The 17,822-nt window shown below is 42.2% G+C and overlaps 1 protein-coding gene across 1 annotated transcript in view; it reads right to left on the bottom strand.

Moving 5' to 3' along the window:
• The window catches only part of FREM2 (FRAS1 related extracellular matrix 2), a 201,237-nt gene extending 184,081 nt beyond the window's left edge, over window positions 1-17,156 (bottom strand). The window contains exons 1-2 of the mRNA XM_522664.9: window positions 11,445-17,156; window positions 6,183-6,272 (exon numbers count right to left, since the gene is read on the bottom strand). Of these exons, the coding sequence (XP_522664.4) occupies window positions 6,183-6,272; window positions 11,445-16,617 (5,263 nt within the window). The 5' untranslated portion in view covers window positions 16,618-17,156. The remainder of the gene's footprint in view (window positions 1-6,182; window positions 6,273-11,444) is intronic.
• Between the last annotated feature and the right edge of the window lie 666 nt (window positions 17,157-17,822).

Below are 17,822 nucleotides of genomic sequence, written 5' to 3'. Positions count from 1 at the left end.
AATGAATCTAAAGAATAATAATAAATAAAATTGAGTTTTACTTTTCTATCTAAAAGGTATAAAAACTGGAGTTTATACTTTTCTATCTAAAAGGTTTAACTTCGTTCTTGCACACAGTACAGGTACCTTAATAGAATCATGCTTTTAAAGGCAGGGATCTGGCCTAGAAACACCCTGATGACTTGATCTATTGTGAACTGCTCAATGAAGAGTGAAAGGCTTACAAACATTCAGCCACAGTAGCCAACACTCCTTCCCAAGATCTGTATTCTAGTAGACCTTGTGGTCTCTCACAGATTAAAAATATTTGTATCAGTGCCTGACATTACTTCACCATCTTATTATAACTCCCTAAGGCACTAGCATCTTTCCTCCTGGTTCTCATGTCACTAGCAATTAATTTTATTGCCAAAAATGCTTGCTTTTTTCTCTGAGCTGAATATGTCTGTATAATCTTTTAATGCTTGTACTCAGACCTCTCTTTTCTACTTACTCTATTTATATTTTTCCAGCCCTTGATTTAACTTCAAGCTAATTATCAGTAATTATTTTGCCTTAAACCCCAAAGTTATTGGTCATTTTCAAGCAAAAACTTGTACTCCTTCTATTAAAAATGAAAGGCTTCCGGTAGTCTCTTTGTGTTTGAGGAGTCAATCATCAAATACGGAATAACAATTCAAAAGCCTTGACCTTAAATGACATTTCATATACAGAAATGACTTTGCAGCTTCTACTATGTCAAGATACTATTTATAATATCCTTCCATAGCATATGAATCAAGGATCTTGGGGGATGGAAAATTGGGCACCAAAGGCATAATCAAAGACAGCAGCAAAAAAATGTCTGGCTGTGGCCCAGGTAACACTATAATGGCCAACACAGATATTATGTCTGCCGCCCCAGTTTCAATGCCAAACTCAGCATGCAGAACTCACTGAGACTGCATGCCTATGTCATATGAGAGGTTTCAAATAAGGAAGCAGCAAGCTGGTTTTCATAATGAATACAAATGTAAGACTCCTCCTACTCAATATGTCCAGCCAGGTGATCATGTATTCTAATTTTTTCTTAAGCCCATCAAGAAACAAGCTGGATCTGATGCTGAGGCTTTGAGACTTAAAACAAGCAAACAAAAAAGTTTACACGAGGACTTTTTAATGAAAACTAGAGATACTTTTTGCTGGTATTGTCTTCTACTTCTCCACCTGTCCTAATGTTATCTCATACCACACAAGAAAATACTGGGGTAACTGAAAATACAGTAGTGGTGCTGCTGGCTTGAAAATTTTAGTGACTTATAGGAAATGGTTATTTCCTTTTAGATTTTAAATTGTATAATTCTTTAATAATAAACCGACAAGTTTTTTTTCTGAAAAGGCTTGTTTAAGAATAATATGAGCTCTGAACTGGTGGTTAATACTTCAATCTTAAGTACATTTCACTGAAGATTTTGAAGGAATTTTCACAGCAGTTGATTTAGTTAATTTCATGTGTTTAAAAATGTGAAAGCTTCACTAAAAAACTTTCCTGGTGCCGTAGGGATTTAAATTAATGCTAGGATAGAACAACGTTCTAAAGGAATGCAAAGGGTCTACTGGGAATTGTTTATAGGAGTTTTTCATATAATACTATTTAATTGATCTTTATGTCAAAAGAGAGCAACTGTTTTTCTCCTGTTTATCCATTCATTTATTTAATGTTCGGTAAGTATTTACCTCGTGCTCAGCCTTGGCACTGAGGTACAAAGATTAATGATACCTTTTTTGATATGAAGGAGTTTCTTCCTTACTAATGGAGGTTTTCACATTAGCAAATAATCATAATATGAATTTTTACTGTAAATAAAGTTGGGGAGAAAAGCATAAAAAAGAGTGAGACTAATTTTGTCACTGTGATGTTGGGAGCAACTTTGGAGAGGAAATGATATTTGAGCCTGGTGTTGAAGAGTGATTAACAATCATTAGTGTTGAGGGTGGGGCATGCCTGGAATAGTTATTTGAGACCAGCTTTCACATCACAATAAAGAGCTAGAAGGGCCCGACAAAGCACTTTCATGTTAGAATACCTTATAGAAAAATTACAGAGAGTTGAACACTGAGAAGGAATCAGATAAAAATGTTTGGCCGGGCGCGGTGGCTCACGCCTGTAATCCCAGCACTTTGGGAGGCCGAGGCGGGCGGATCACGAGGTCAGGAGATCGAGACCATCCTGGCTAACACGGTGAAACCCCGTCTCTACTAAAAATACAAAAAATTAGCCGGGCGTGGTAGCGGGCGCCTGTAGTCCCAGCTACTCGGGAGGCTGAGGCAGGAGAATGGCGTGAACCCGGGAGGCGGAGCTTGCAGTGAGCCGAGATCGCGCCACTGCACTCCAGCCTGGGCGACAGAGCGAGACTCCGTCTCAAAAAAAAAAAAAAAAAAAAAAAAGTTTGACTACAAAGAGGATAAAAGAATAAATATTTTATTTCCCCCTAACAAAATTCCAGAGTACTGGATCTGGAATTACAATTCAAAGAGGCAGTCAACAAAGGAAGATGTATTTCCCAGGTCTGTATTATTATAAGTTACCTTCGTGAAGATATAAAGCACGAAAACCAAAAGAAATGGAAGACAGCTAAATCCACAGGCAGTTGCTACATATATACACGAGCTCATTAGATGAAGCCGCAGACAGCGGGAATGTATTCTTGAACTTCAGAGTTTGACCTTATACTTTGTAATGATGCATTCATGTATGTTGACTGGCCCAGAACACCTGGGTGAGTGCCTTATTCTGATATCACATTTTCATGCTCTTTACTAATATTCCAATAAGCATATTGCATTATAAAATAATCATTTTAAGAATTGCACTATGAAAGCAACTATTGGGTACTAGACTTAGTACCTGGGTCACAAAATAATCTGCACAACAACCCCCCTTGACATGACTTTACCTATATAACAAACCTCCACATGTACCTCTGAACCGAAAACAAAGGTTTTTAAAAAGAGAATTACACTATGATACCAAGAAAGAGTACTACAAAGTTTAGGGCACTACAACTTTTAAAGTATTTTAAAATAAAAATGCACATTTTAGAAAACACAAAGCTCTTTGTCTATCCTAAAAGCACATCCTACTCTGACTTCACTCACATCTATTAAACATTCCTAGAAAGTTGGTCTGGAGAACCCAGAGAAGTTCAAGAGTTCCCCCTCTTATCCCTATCCTGAATAAGTGTGGAAGTTATTGCTTATTACTGAGGAAAGAATTTGAGATTGAAAGCAGCCTCTAGTTGCCCAGCTGTGCAGCTTGAAGGAGGAAAGTTACTTATTTTGGTGACTCAGTTTCCTCATCTGCCAAATAGAAATCATACTAAGTGTTTTTTTGCTGTTTTTGTTGCTCACAGAGATGTTATGAAGGTAAAATCGCATAAGAAACAATAAATAACATAGAAGGTTTGAAATCTAATTGAAAGAACCCTAAGATACAAGGATCTGTGTATGTGTGTGGACATGTGCTGTATCAACCAACGTGTATTAAGTCCAAATACAGTAGACTTCCCCTGAGGTAAAGACCCTGATGTTATCTGTTGCTCAGATAGTGCTCTCTTTACTTCTGTCATTTGGTAAAAGTCCCAAAGCACTCCAAAACTTCAAAGGTAGTAACCCTTTCCCAAGCATAGTCCTTTTAGTAATGGATAGTCACTAATCCATTACTACATCATAACAGAAGAATCCTGTGGCGAGCCAGATTCCCATGGTAACACAATTAAATCTGAAACAAGAGGTCTGAGCCTTCTGTTCTTCTCAATCTCTTCTCCTACTCTAAATCCCTTAAATTGAATTATGTTTTATTTTTAAGGTTATTCATGGATTATGGTTGCCCCACTAATTTCCTTAGATAGTTACTGTTATAAAATCAATCACGCTGATTTGAAGAAGACGCATTTATCAGATTGGAAAGCAAGCTGGACATACAGAGTTCTCAATTTTATGCCATTGTGCCCTGACTTGCTTCCCAGGGTACATTTCATATTTCATCGGGATGACTAATAGATATGCCTACTATCACTGTATAGAGTAGACGACAATAAATCACTACAGTTAATTAAGTTTAAACAGTATTGCACTTCTCATTCAAATGTCAGAAGATTTATAAGGCAATGCAAAAATCCTAAAAAATTTAAGAATCAGGTTAAAACAATTTAGGGATACGAATGTGACTTTTTAATCTTGTAGGTCTCTGTGTTTATTCTGTCAAAGGATAGTTTTCTTATATCAGGGGAATTAAAGTAAATTCTATTCAACAGCTTGCCAAAATCTGCCTGAGCTCCATAGGTAATGTTATGCCAGTAAAGAGGAAGAGGGTAAAAAAGAAAACCTGAAATTTTTATCTCTCACATGAAACTATCTCTCTAAAAAGACTCCTAAAATGATATGTTCCTACTTCCATAAAGACAATCTTTGGAGCCCTTGCCACATTTTCAGCAAATTCGAACATAAACCGAGCCCCTTCAGCTAGTCATTCTTCACTTAATATTTTGCACTTAATATTTTGAAATATGATACTATAGAATGTTTTCCAAAATTGGAATAGAGACCAAAATTTTAAAGTAAATGCTACCATTCCACCCAGGTAAGGTAAAGTAATGTGTGTGTGTTTGTGTATGAGCAAAAAAAGCAAAATATTTATTAAAAAGTATAGAATATTTTAGTGTAATTGCAGCCATTGAATTTGAAACTTTTTTTGGTAATTTTACAGAAAGTCACACTTTTGCTATTGAGGTTTATTCAGTCATCCTAAGAGATAAACATGGTGTTTTAAACCAATAATTTCATCCTTAAATTTTTATATATGTTACAGAGATTTGGATTATTTCAGGGTTTCACTCTACAGTTAGTTACAATAGAATTTCCCATTTGAGCAGCAAAATTCAAGAAGGTTTTTTTTTATGAGTTGATTTCCTTTTTAGAACTTTGTTTTATGCTAAGATGCCTTTCATCAATACGTAGAATACTAAACTATGATTTGGTTACTCAAAAAAATAAAGGCACTCAACATGATTGACTCTCTGATTCATAGTAGGAATCAAACAGTTGAACCCAACATAACACATTTTGTTTGCCTCTCTGGCACACACTCAACAATTGACATTTTTCAGAACTGTGATCATGTTGTGTCCATTGATACTTTAAACAAATACTATGTAATGCTTCAAAAAACATGGAGGGTAAGGATGCAGTATTTTTGAGATAGATGACATAATAGTGTGCCATTTTTAAAAAGCATCATAAGGAAACAGATAACAGAGTATGAATTATTTTTCTCCTTCCTCTCTCTTCTCTCTCACATATACCCTCAGTTCTGGTGTCCTGTTCACACAACACATGTACTAGGGGAGGTTCTTTTGCTTCCCAAGAAAACATGCGAGAACAAAAACATCTTTATGAGCAATCTGAAAGTGACCAGTTTTTCTCCTCACCCACAGGGTTAGGAAGACAAGAGATCCAAAGCCGAAAGGAGTATAAATAGCAGGCAGTTCTGGGGGAGTAATGAGGATAACATCGCCCAAAAGACTTAGCTCAGAAGTCACATCCTATACTCTGAAGTATTCTTCACACTTAACCAAGAAAAATTTCTAGCTGGACTAGGTCACAAAATCCCCCAAACTAAGAAAATCATTAGAAGTCCTGAGATTGGTGAGATAAAACAGACATTAATTTACTACTGATTTCTTGGTGAATGCAACACATTTTCCATCAGTATTAGTTCACACAGAACCCATGAGCACATCAGGAAAAAGCAGCTCCTTTGGGCAGCTACACCTCAGTGAGCACATGGCTATGAGTGGAACTGCAGCTGAATTCCAACGTTCTCTTACTGACTCAAGTAGGCAAACTCATGCAGGGTGTAATCTGAACAACTAGACACGGAGATCCTATTTATACAGATCTCTCTCTTTAGTGCTTTACAAATAGTAAGACAAAAGTGATATAACTAGAACTTTTATCTATAGCCATGACATAGTAGGATTGTGTCATAGTGAGATTGTAAAATTGTCTACAGCAAATACCAGGTTAAATTTAGGTGATCATGAAATGTTACTTGATAAAGACTTCTTGTAATAATGTCATCAAAGAGCAACCAAGAAAAGTCTCTCTCCTTGCGGTCACTACCAGGAGAGGGGAATACTTACCACCATCTTCAACTGCAAAATAGAACATATCACTTGTGGCATTAGCCCCTTCTCTTAAGACATAGCATATTTTCATGTCATCAATGTCAGCTAGAAAATAACCAAAAAACAAGATGATTAATTACCAGAGTAAAATTGATTATTCATTATGGTAAATTTTATTGGCTATTAGTTTTCCTATAAACATGTTTAAATTCCTTTTTCCTCCTAACAGAAACAGTGCTGTCTTATTTCTCAGATCTCTAAGCCCCTAGATTTCAGCTGTCCCATGGACACCTGATCCCTCACATAGATAAATAGAGTGCAAGAGTTAGTTTATAATAATAGCAAGGTGTTTCCCCTCCCAGTGGTATTTGCATGTTCATGCACCAAAGGAATGACTGTCTAAATATGGAATGTCAGGCACCATGACAGGTGGAAAGGAAGATATTTTGAGGCATGGCAGATTTCCTGGCACTCTTGAAATCACATCCTTTGCCTCCCAGTAGGGAACTGGCCCGCAGAGGACACAGCTTTGCTCCCCAACACTGGCTAACTTTTCTTACTTTTTGTGCTGTAGCAGGCTATTTTTTAAGCTCTCCAAAGTTTGAGAGAAAAAAATAAGATGATATTTTCAAAAAATCACACACATTGAAATAACTGATGACTCCCTGCTGAGAACAAAAAACATCTAATAAAAGTGGAAACGGGCTGGACACGGTGGCTCATGCGTATAATCCCAGCACTTTGGGAGGCTGAGGCGGGTGGATTATGTGAGGTCAGGAGTTCGAGACCAGCCTGGCCAACATGATGAAACCCTGTCTCTATTAAAAATTAGCTGGATGTGGTGGTGCGTGCCTGTAATCCCAGCTGTTCGGGAGGCTGAGGCAGGAGAACTGCTTGAGCCTGGGAGGCAGAGGTTGCAGTGAGCTGAGGTCGCACCACTGCACTCTAGTCTGGGCAAGAGAATGAGACCCTGTCTCAAAAAAAAAAAAAAAAGTGGAAACCTTTATTCATGGCAGAAAGTTATATTGTCTCAGAAATGTTCCTTATGTTGTTTCCTACTTTATCAAATTCACATGCATACATTTGTTTTCATTATGAAGACACAATTTTTAAAACTTATTCATCCATCTTACCAGTTCCTTTCCTTAATGATGCCACACATACAACATAATAAGAAAAAAATCGTTTTGTTCTGTGATACTCATAATAGATCATTAATTGATCTGGGCCAATCAGTGAGTTTCTAAGACTACATAAAGTCAAGATCACGGCTAAAAATAGCTATGACAATGATAGGTAATATTTATCTGTCTAGTGTGTGTTCTATGGTTTTTTCATCTCCTAAAAGTTCTAGTAAGTTCATGCTATGGAATTCAAAGGCTTATAAAGAAGACAATGGCTTTATGAAATGTTAATCTCAAGTGAGGCAAGGCATTAGGATGGACCAATGATGCCACAAATTTCTATAGCTCCACTTTACAGATGTAAAATGTGTGGTCTACCCTGGCTCATAAAGTTTTGAAAGGTGACTCATTATTAGGAACACTTGCAGAATGGAAAATCTGATTTTATAGTTAATGGTACCCTCCTGCTAATAGAGGTATTTGGAGGTAAAACATGCCTAAGTCGCTTGATTCTCCCTTAGTACTTCATTTCTTTTTTAAAACAAAATAGTTAATATAGAGATGGGGTCTCACTATGTCACCCAGGCTGGCCTCAAGCAATCCTCCCACGTCAGCCTCCCAAAGTGCTATGATTATAGGTGTAAGCCACCTAGCCAGGCCCCACATTTCTAACTCTACTATAACTTTCCATGCTTTCTGCCTAGTTTCACTTTTATCTTTCTGTATGGTTATCTTTCCCAGTAGATGAAAAATTTCTGGGATTTTTTTTTCCTATCTTAACTTCCCACAGTTTTTGCTTAGGATATTAAAGTAGCAAAGGCACAAATGTTTCTCAATTTAAAATGAAAAGGCTGAGTAGGTAGATTACACTTGTATCTCTACCTTTGCATGTATGATGTTTCTGCCAGGGTAAGAACTGAAGCCCCTACACAACTCTTTGCCTGTTTACTGTTATAATTCTTAATTGTATAACCTTCACTTTATCAGTAAAAAAATGCAGTAAACTCTGCTGACTACACATCTTTACCACAAGAACCATGACCTCTGGCCATGTGGAGAAGACCCTCTTCCAATGTTCCCACCCCTTCAAATTGCATAAGAAAATCTAAAGGCTCTACTAGGAGAAAAGGCACAGTTTAGCACACCCAGCATCTGTATCAATGTTTTCTTAAGCAAAATTGTAATCGTTAAGGGATAGTTTCATTGAAATAAATCCTCACTTCAAAACAGAATTTTAAGAACTTTTCTTTTTTCAGATAAAGAAAACTATATGGCACTCTGGTACCCAATTTTCCCTCCAAGTTAGGGCATGTGTTATTGATTAGTTGGAACATACTAAAACCTTTTATATTTTTCATATAATTAATTAATAATTCATGGTTCAAAAAAGAGCCTCTAAAAAAAGTAAGTAAAGACTTTTTCTTTACTGGTATTCTAAAGGCACCTCTACAAATAACATAAACACACGTTACATATTTATGTATATATAAATGTATATAACGTCCAGCTTTCTTAAGACACAAAAGTAGTAGAAATATAATCTAATAGCCAAAATGTAATCTTTTTTAAGCAAATATCTAAGAATTATCTAGATTTTCTTCTAGTTGTTAAATATACATTAAATTTATTTCAGTTTATCTACAAAATTATTCCATGAGATTTTTTTGTTTGTTTGTTTTTAATTCTAAGTTCATTAACATATCAAGCAACCACATCTGGTTCAAACTCTTTGAAGACATTTCTGCTTTCCTGAAACTGGCTTATAAATTATCCCACAGAATATATCATTATGTACTTATTGTAGGGAAGAAAAATCCAGGTACTTGAGACATGCAATTTAGATCTGGGTTAAGGGGAACAGGGGCAACTTGGCAAAGAGGTGAAGTTTGAAATAAATAAATGATATCCATAATTTACCTAATTATACATTGTTAACTTTTCATCAATTTAATAAGTTTTAGAAAGGAATTAATTTTTTTCTTCTAGGAACCATTTAGTCAATCAATTTAGGAATAACCTTCTCTGGCTACCTGTGCTAAACTGACCTAATTCAATGCATTGAAAATCCATCAAAATATAGGTTTACCTTATCCCTTCATGATAAAGTAAAAACAAAAACAAATGAAAGGACTGCATAGTCTTCACTCTAAGCACTGCTTTCATTTCTCCTAGTGGAAGAAGAGCCATGGTAGCTTTCTGATGGCACTTTCTCCGTTTTTTAAATCACTTATCTAATCTCCATAAATAACAGCTATGAATCAAACTCTAGCCTTGACTTGTTTGAATGAGTGCTGTGTGATTGAATACCAACAGCTTCCCTAGTCAATATGTTGGTTTATATTGGAATGTGATAATTTTCCTTAAAAATTCTTAAAAAGTCACATCACATAATAAGCATAACTTCTCTACATTTACAAAGATGACAAAAATTAATCATGGTGACTCAAAGTCAGTAAGAGAAAGAACAACTGCCTATAATGAAATAGCATAATTTTTAGAGTTCAAAATTTCAGAAATAATATTCTAATATTGTGAGCTGTTGGACTTAGTCCACAGAATTTAAATTAAATCATTTGCCTGTCTTCATCAAAATAGTCCTTTTAAAAATCTCTAAATCAGATTTCTTTTTCAGGTCAGAGGAGTAATTTGAAGAACCATTTTCTATTATCTAATATATTCCTTTCATTCTCTTCCCTTTCCATGAAAATAAACCAGTGTAAGATGGCATGGCATCGCTAGCCTCAGAAAGCCTTCACATAAAAGTTTCCTACTGGTCTGGCATGACACTTGGCACTTTGAGGTTTTCCTGTCCCTGCAGGCCCTGGGAGACATTCAGGCTTTTAGCCAAGAATCAGGAGGTTGGAGTGTGGAGCTATTTGCCAGCACCTCAAACAGAGAAGTAGTTCACTTTAACAGTGCATTTTGCTACTTCCATGTTTATTAAAGCATTTGTTATCTAAGAGTACAACACAGTTGCAGGAAAAGAACACCCCCACTGGGATGCCCTGGGGTTAAGCTCCATCTCTACCCATGGATCCCACATAGGAAAGATCTAGTGTCCATTCTGACATGGTGAGATTTTCATGAAAGCAACCCAAATCCCACTGTAATGAAAGTTGCATGTTCTGCAGAACGGAGCCCTGACTCCCAAGCCAGTAAAGTGAATGGGCTTCTCCCTTCCCTCACTAAATAACTCTGCATAGGACACTTGTCCTTTCTGCCTCAGATTGTGTCCACCCACAAAGGAAATTCAGATTAGAAAAATCCTGTTGCCTAAAGACCGCAGGTGCCTGAAGCAACTGTTTTTTGTTACTGTGTTTGCAACAGGTCAGAGAGGAGGTTCACAATGATGAAATAATTTCCCCCTTCTAATATGAAGCTTGTCTACATATCTTCATGCTCTTAATAATGAATTAGATGTATATTTTGGTGATGAACATATTGTTATTTTACACATCTTTAAGTATACTTCCCTTTTTCATGTATATCCTAGTAGTATGCCCTGTAAATATCATTGTTATAACTCTAGATAGGTGTTTATCAATTACGTCTCTGGATGAGTATTTGCCTGTCATGAAATATTATTAACAATTTAAAAAATCAACAAAGTAAATAAATGTAAACAAATCTTTTAGTTACAAAGTTCCTAACAACTATAACTGTGTCAGAGCAATGCTCTTAAAATTTAATCAAAGTAACCTAAGTTTGAAGGCTTTTTTGGAATGGTAATTGATAATGACAGCAATGTGAATAAACAGTATTTAGAAAGCACATCCTTCATTAAGGTGCCAAAATGCTTCATGAACCACCTGCAGCATACAACACAGAGGATGTGTTGGATAGGTATGGCAAATGGAGCAGAATTGGAAAGCCTGCTTCGATTTTAATTCACCAAAGTTCACCTCCTGCTTCGGCAGCCTATCCTTGCCACTTTCAAAATACATCGGTACTCCCTCTAATGAAGGCCACTGAGATGGGAGGTAGGACAAGAAGGGAGCTGTCCTCCTAGGAAAGTGAGTCCCTATATTCTCCCCATCCCCTTTGTTTCCTTTCTTTCTCTTGGACTCTAATTTAATGCTCTGTTTGTGAGGCTTTTAGTGAAGCCACATTCTCAGGAAACAAGGATAACCAAGAAAAGAAACACGAAACATACCTTGTGTGAACTGAGTGATGCTGTGGTTGCCTTTGTCCAGGTTGAGAAGATATCCATGTTGAGGGGCCTCTGTCACAATAAATCTAAGAGAAATGTGTAAGCTGTCTCTGTCCTCCACTTTCAGTATTTTGCTTGTGATCATGAACCCCAAGTGACCAGTGGCTAGAGTGCGAAGTGTAGAGGCCCCCTTATTCACTGCGATTTGGGGGACACTGTTGTCAACAGCCAAGACCTGGATCTTCATCACTTGGGGTCTCCTTGTTTCAAACACCGTATCAGGAAAAACATAGAAGTCTGTATGGGTGCCATCAGTCACTGTGAAGGAGAAGCTATCTTCACTTGACTCAGTGCCATCATGTTTGTAGCTGATTAAGTTTTCATTCAAGTCTTGCTTGGTAAAAACCGTGACAGGTCTGGTATTGTTGAATAGGAGATGGCCATGAATAGGCACCTGGGTGATAGTGAATTTCAGGAGCTTGTCAGGAGTATCTCTGTCTTCGACAGTGAGCTCAAAAGGAGTAATCAGCTTGTTTTCACTTTCACTGACAACCAGCTTGTGGATGGTGACCACTGGCTTTTTATTGTCCACATCGCTAATGGAGATACGGAATGTCCGAAAGACAGGGTTACGTCCATCGGTGACTTGAAACTCAAAACTGTCCATTTTCACTTCATCATCAGCTGTGTGGATGTAGTAGATTTTGTTTCCAGCCAGTTGCAGCTGAGTGAAAGACGTGATGGATACACCAGGCTGATCTGTGCATTCCAGGTGACCTCGCATGGGAGCCCTGGTGATGGTAAAAACCAAGTTTTCATCAGGACTGTTCAAGTCACTAGTGCTTAGTAGGTCTGTTGTAAGAGTGACTTTGCCACCTTCTTTCAAGGACACTCCCTTACTTATCACATCAGGGAAGACAATGTCAATGCTCCCGATGGACACATAAAAGTAACGATCTATGAGGGGATTTATTCCATCAGTCACATCAAATTTAATTAGGTCCCGAATGCCCTCTTGCCCCAAATGGACATACTGAATTAAGTTTCTGTCTACTTCATCCTGGGTAAAATTCATGCCCAGTGTGATATTTTCAAAGGCACCAGTAGGTTTTCGTCTCTGTAATAAGCCATGTCCTGGCCCATAACGAATAATATAAACCAAAGATTTGTCTTCTGAATCTAAATCTGTTGCCATTAATATTTTGTTGTTGATAATCTTGGTATCCCCAATTTCTATTTCTAGTCCATTATTGATAGTCATTCTGGGCGTCTCATCATCAACAGGGATAACTATAATGAGGACCGTCTTTTCCACAGAGTGCTTCCCATCTGTTAGTTTAATCACAAAACTGTCTTCCTGGGTCTCGGAGTCATCATGCTCATAAATAATGCTGGAACTCTCTATGATCTGGTCCAAGGTGAAGCTTTCGACCAAAACCGTGCCATTTATCAGCTGACTCATGATGTGACCATGAGTGGGGAATTGGGTAATAGTGAAAGTTAAATCATCCAGGGGAACATCAGCATCAGCAGCATTGAGAATGGGTGTATCAATTACCAGACTCATGCCTTCCATCACCATAAATTCTCTCATAAACATCTCTGGCTGTTCATCATTGGTGGGAATGATTACAATGGGGAAGAACTGTCTCTCTGAAAAGTTAATGCCATCAGAACAACGAAATACAAATCGGTCCTCCACAGGTTCCACCCCTTTATGGACACTCTGGACATAGTTTATGTGGCCCTGCCTGAGATCTTTCAAGTTGAAAGCACTTATGGCAATCCCTGCTCTTGATTTCTCAGAGCCTGGTGCTGGAGAAATGTTTTCAACATAACCTGAGGTAGGCTGAATAACTATAGTGCACAAGATGTCATCATTCAGGGAGTCGACATCTTCAGCACTTATATGCATTGATGTTATAACACTTTTATCACCTTCCATTACTATCAACTGTTCACCTACAGAGATTTCTGGGGCCTGGCTATCAACAGGCAGGATGGTCACCCATATAGTAACCCCTTGGATAGTATTGCCACCAATTCTCCATTCTTGAGACATATCTGACAGACTCAGGTTAAAAGAATCCGCTTTAGGCAATAGGCCTATCTCACCACTGGTGTGGATATATTCAACAGAGCCCTCCAAGATGTCCCTTTGAGTAAACTGCTCTGCTGGAATGCCACTGACCAAGATTTCCCCATACAAAGGTGGATCTTCCAAGAGGAAAGTCAACATCAAGTCATCAGTTTCCTCATTGGTCCCTTTAATAACATTGGCAGTGATTTCAGTAGCCCCATTTTCTAAGACATCTAGATAGGACTCCAGAGTGCCAGTAGGATGGCTCAGTATGGGCACTTCATCATCCACTGGCCGGACATTTACTCTGAGAGTGATGGGCACCACATGATGTCTGTCGCTGACTTCCAAGGAGCAGCTATCAGTCAGGGACTTGTCCCCATTATGGGCATAGGAAACTCGGCCCTGTTTTATGTCCTCCAAGTGGAAGAGACCCCCTACATGCAGGATCTGTCCAGACACTCTCATGTGGCCATGTTTGGGTGCCTGAGTGAGAGTGAAAGAGATATGGGCAACATCAGTGTCTACATCATTCACGTGCAACTCTGTCTCACTCAGGATGTGGTGACCCTTCTCCTGAATAGTGAAGCCGGTGTTGAGGATCTCAGGTGGCTGGTTGTCCACGGGATGCAAGTAAAGGGTAAAGGTACCTGGAGCCACATTCCCAGCTCGGTCTTCCACCTGGAACTGGAACTGGGCCACTCGAGTAGCCACACCTAGTTCTTGACCCGGGGGTCTGTAAGCAATTTTATGATGGTTGATCTGGGCTTGGGTAAAATGGGTCACCACGACTGAGGGGTTGTCAGTCAAGACCAAGGTACCCAGTGGGGCTGGCAGGTGATTTTCGTCTGTGTCTGTGGGGGGCTGAGTCACTGTGTAACGTAGTTCTCGGTCATCTGTGTCCAGGTCAGTGTAGCGCAGCCACTTCTTCCTCAGTGGTGTGAGCTGGGATTCCTGTACCACCATACGAAGGGGACAGCCACTGCCCAGCTCCGGAGGGAGGCGATCCACAGGATGGATACGAATCACAAACCGCTGTAGCCCGGACTGATTAGGAGGGTCATGGTTATCCTGGACTCTAAATGTGAACTGGTCTGTGACTGGCCCAGGACTATGGGGCCCAGAGTGTCTATAGAACAGCCTGCCCTCTGTTATGTCCTGCTGCTGCCACTCTGTCACTGTTCGCTCATAAAATGCCCCCTCCTTCCTCCAAAGGCCTCTGAGAAGCTCCTGCTTCTCATGGGGAGGGTGAGTTTGGCGGAGAAGCAGATGCCCCATAGTTAAGAAGGGTGACTCCAGCACAAAAAGCAGCAGAGAATCATCTGAATCCATGTCAGTTGCACTCAGGGAAAGGGGCAGGATGGGCACTGTTTCACCCTCTGCCAGTGTCAGCCCCGTGTTGGCATTGAGAACAGGTGGCTGGTCATCCACAGGCACTAAGGTGATGGGGAACAGAAACTGTACCTGGTGCCTGCCTCCTCCATCCACCATGCGAAGCACCAGGTTGTCGCTCAGCGAGCCGTCTCTGTCATCATGCTGGTAGACCACCTGGCCGGCTGCCAGCTCAGCCACTGTAAAGCTCTTGGGAGCAGAGCTGCCACTGGAAGCACCCAGAATGACAAGGTGACCATGCCGGAGCCCAGCCACCACCTCTAGCCGCACTGCTTCTAGGTCATCCTCATCGCTGATGACCAAGTTTTGCGGACCACTGCCTGCAGGGCCTGTGAGGGGCCGAGACTGACCCTCATAGAGAATAAGACCGGTATTCCGGGTGACCACCGGAGCCATTGTGTTCATGGGCTTCACCACTACCATGAAGGCAAAAGGGTCTGAAGCTGCTCCTTCTAGATCCACTACCTCCAATTCCAGTTCAAAGAGGCGCTCCTGGTCGGAGTCTTCAGAAGGGGGCTGGTAGGCAATCTTCAGGAGCCGCAGATCCCTCTGAGTGAAGGAGGAAAGGGGCAGGCTGCGATCATCGGTGCTCACCAAGTAGCCCTGGCCAGGCTGGAATGGAGAAGTAAGGTTGAAGATCAACAGGTCAGAGGGAGACTCAGCATCCTCGGCTGCCAGCATGTCTGGGGTCAGGGCCGTCAGTACAAACTGGTCCACCTCCATCATCATCATGGCCACGAAACTGGGCTTGGGTGCAGTGTTCTCGGCCCCTCCTCGGATCCTCACCAGAACCTGGAAGTGCTCGCGTTTCAAAGCAGGGCTGCCCACAGGAGCCCCTCGTGAACGCAGCTCCACCACCATGGGTATCCAGTCCCTGTTTGGTGAGCGACTGGCGGCTGTGTGGCGATAGCGCACGCCTAGTTCCTGGAAAGCTTTGCAGTCCATCAGGAGAGTCTCCGGGGCGCCTCCCTCTCTGGCTCCTCCAGGGACCTGCGGGTAGTGGAGGAGTTCTCCATAGCGAGGCAGCGCGCCCAAGCCGGACAGGATGCCCACGCGGCACTCCTCTGTCTCGGGCTGGAAGGCGAACTCCAGGCTCCGCGCGTCCAGGGCATTGCTGGTCCCCAGCAGTTCTTCCACGACCAGAGGCAAGTTCCGAGTCACAACCTCCAGCTGGGTGAAGACCACCTCCACCTCCAGTACCAGTGGTAGCACTACTGCCCCTCCGGGCGCGTCATAGCGCAGCTGCAGCCGGATGCGGTCCCGAGACGGGCTGCGCGCGCCCAGGTGAGAGTAGCGCACCTCGCCAGGGCCAAAGTCGCACGGGAAGCGCTTGGGACTCAGGCGGCCCGGTCGCTGGGCCAGTGCGTCGTTGTCTAGTACCGAAACCGCGCAGCGGTCCCCGGGCTGCACCTGCAACACCAGGTCATGAAGGGGATCCAGCCAGACTTCACGGCCGAAAGGCACCCGGAGTCCGCGGTTCGCCAGCACTATGGCCTCCTCAGCAGGGACCCCTGCAGCCCCCGCGAGACCAGGGGACAGCAACGCCCTGCCGAAGGCAGCGGGCTGTGCCGGGACGCGGCTTACCAGTGACAGGAGAAGCAGCAGCAGCAGCAGCAGCCGGGGCGGCGGTGGCGGTCCTGGTTGAAAGCTGGTGGAGTTGCCTGTCCGGCGCGAGGATAACCCGGGAGTCCCGGCTGAGTGCATGGTCCCGGTGTTCGGGCTTGGACAGGTCAGCCTGAGAGCATGCGAAGTCAGTCCCCGGGCAGACAACAAGAGACACCGCCGGGAAGTGCCAGGAACTCCGCGCGCTGCCCGCGGGGTCCTCCTGTAGCCGGGGCTGGGCCAGAAGGATGGCAAAGTTGCGCGGCGCCGTCCGGGCTGGAGCCGCAGCCGAGGAGCCGAAGCCTTCCCAGCCCAGTCCAGCTCCGCCGCTAGCGCCTCAAACGCGCGGAGAATTGAATCCCTCCACTTCTACTTTCCAGGTCCCCGGACCCTGGGCTTTGAGGGAAATCCCTCCGCTCGCACCCCCTTACTCCAGTCCTCCCAGGTGGCCAATCGTTGGTCGGGGGAGGAGGCGCGGAGCTGAGGGTTGGGTAGTAATTTCTGCCAATCAGCTCTTAGAGGCCAAGGCGGGGAAACTGCGGGGAGGGGAGGAGATAGAGGCGCAACAGGTTGTCCTGGAAGTGAGGGGAGAAGTGGCCCGGAGTTGCCCACCCCTGCTTGCGCTACCCTCTGGGCTGCTATTAATAGATCTGGTACTCCTGCAGAGGAGCCGGAACACACTGCTGTGCTGGGTTCACTTCATCTGCCGGCGACCGAGGGTTACCCATTTTAGCCACCCCCACCCCTCCGCCCTAGTCAATGAAATCCCGCGCAGGGCATGGCCATTTCCCAAGGAAACTTGCAAACCCAGGGGAAAGTTAGACGCAATGCTTTTTGAGTTTGAAGCGAAACCCAGAGCCTTTGAGAAGAAATTCTGGGGCATATTTGCAAAAGGACAACTGGAATTAACAGCCATAGCTAGAGCAGGTTGCACTCCAGCCCAACCCCCTTCGGCGCGCCCAGACGCTGCCTTCTCCTCGTGAATTACAATGGGCACAGTCCTCCGATTGGTGAGTTTTTAACAAGCCCCTCCTTTGCAACCGAGGTTCACAGAGTAAAAGGGAAAAAGGGCATTTGGAATGCGTGAGAAATGCAGTCTGATCAGAATTGCTAGTCTTGCACCAAAGAATAAATTCTAGGGAATGTGGCCCCAGGCTCTCCCAAATCCGACTCTGTTAGGGTAGCTGTCATTAGAGACGTTCCTGTTCTCTTCGCAGTAATTAGACCAAGCACAAACTAAATCTACTTGTCAGCATCACATTTCTTTGCATGCCACGAAAATTGATAAATATCCGGAGGGCACACTA

The sequence above is a fragment of the Pan troglodytes genome, chromosome 14 (assembly GCF_028858775.2).
Source record: "Pan troglodytes isolate AG18354 chromosome 14, NHGRI_mPanTro3-v2.0_pri, whole genome shotgun sequence".
NCBI classification, from domain to species: Eukaryota; Metazoa; Chordata; class Mammalia; order Primates; family Hominidae; genus Pan; species Pan troglodytes.
This window is presented reverse-complemented; position numbering and strand designations above follow the sequence as displayed.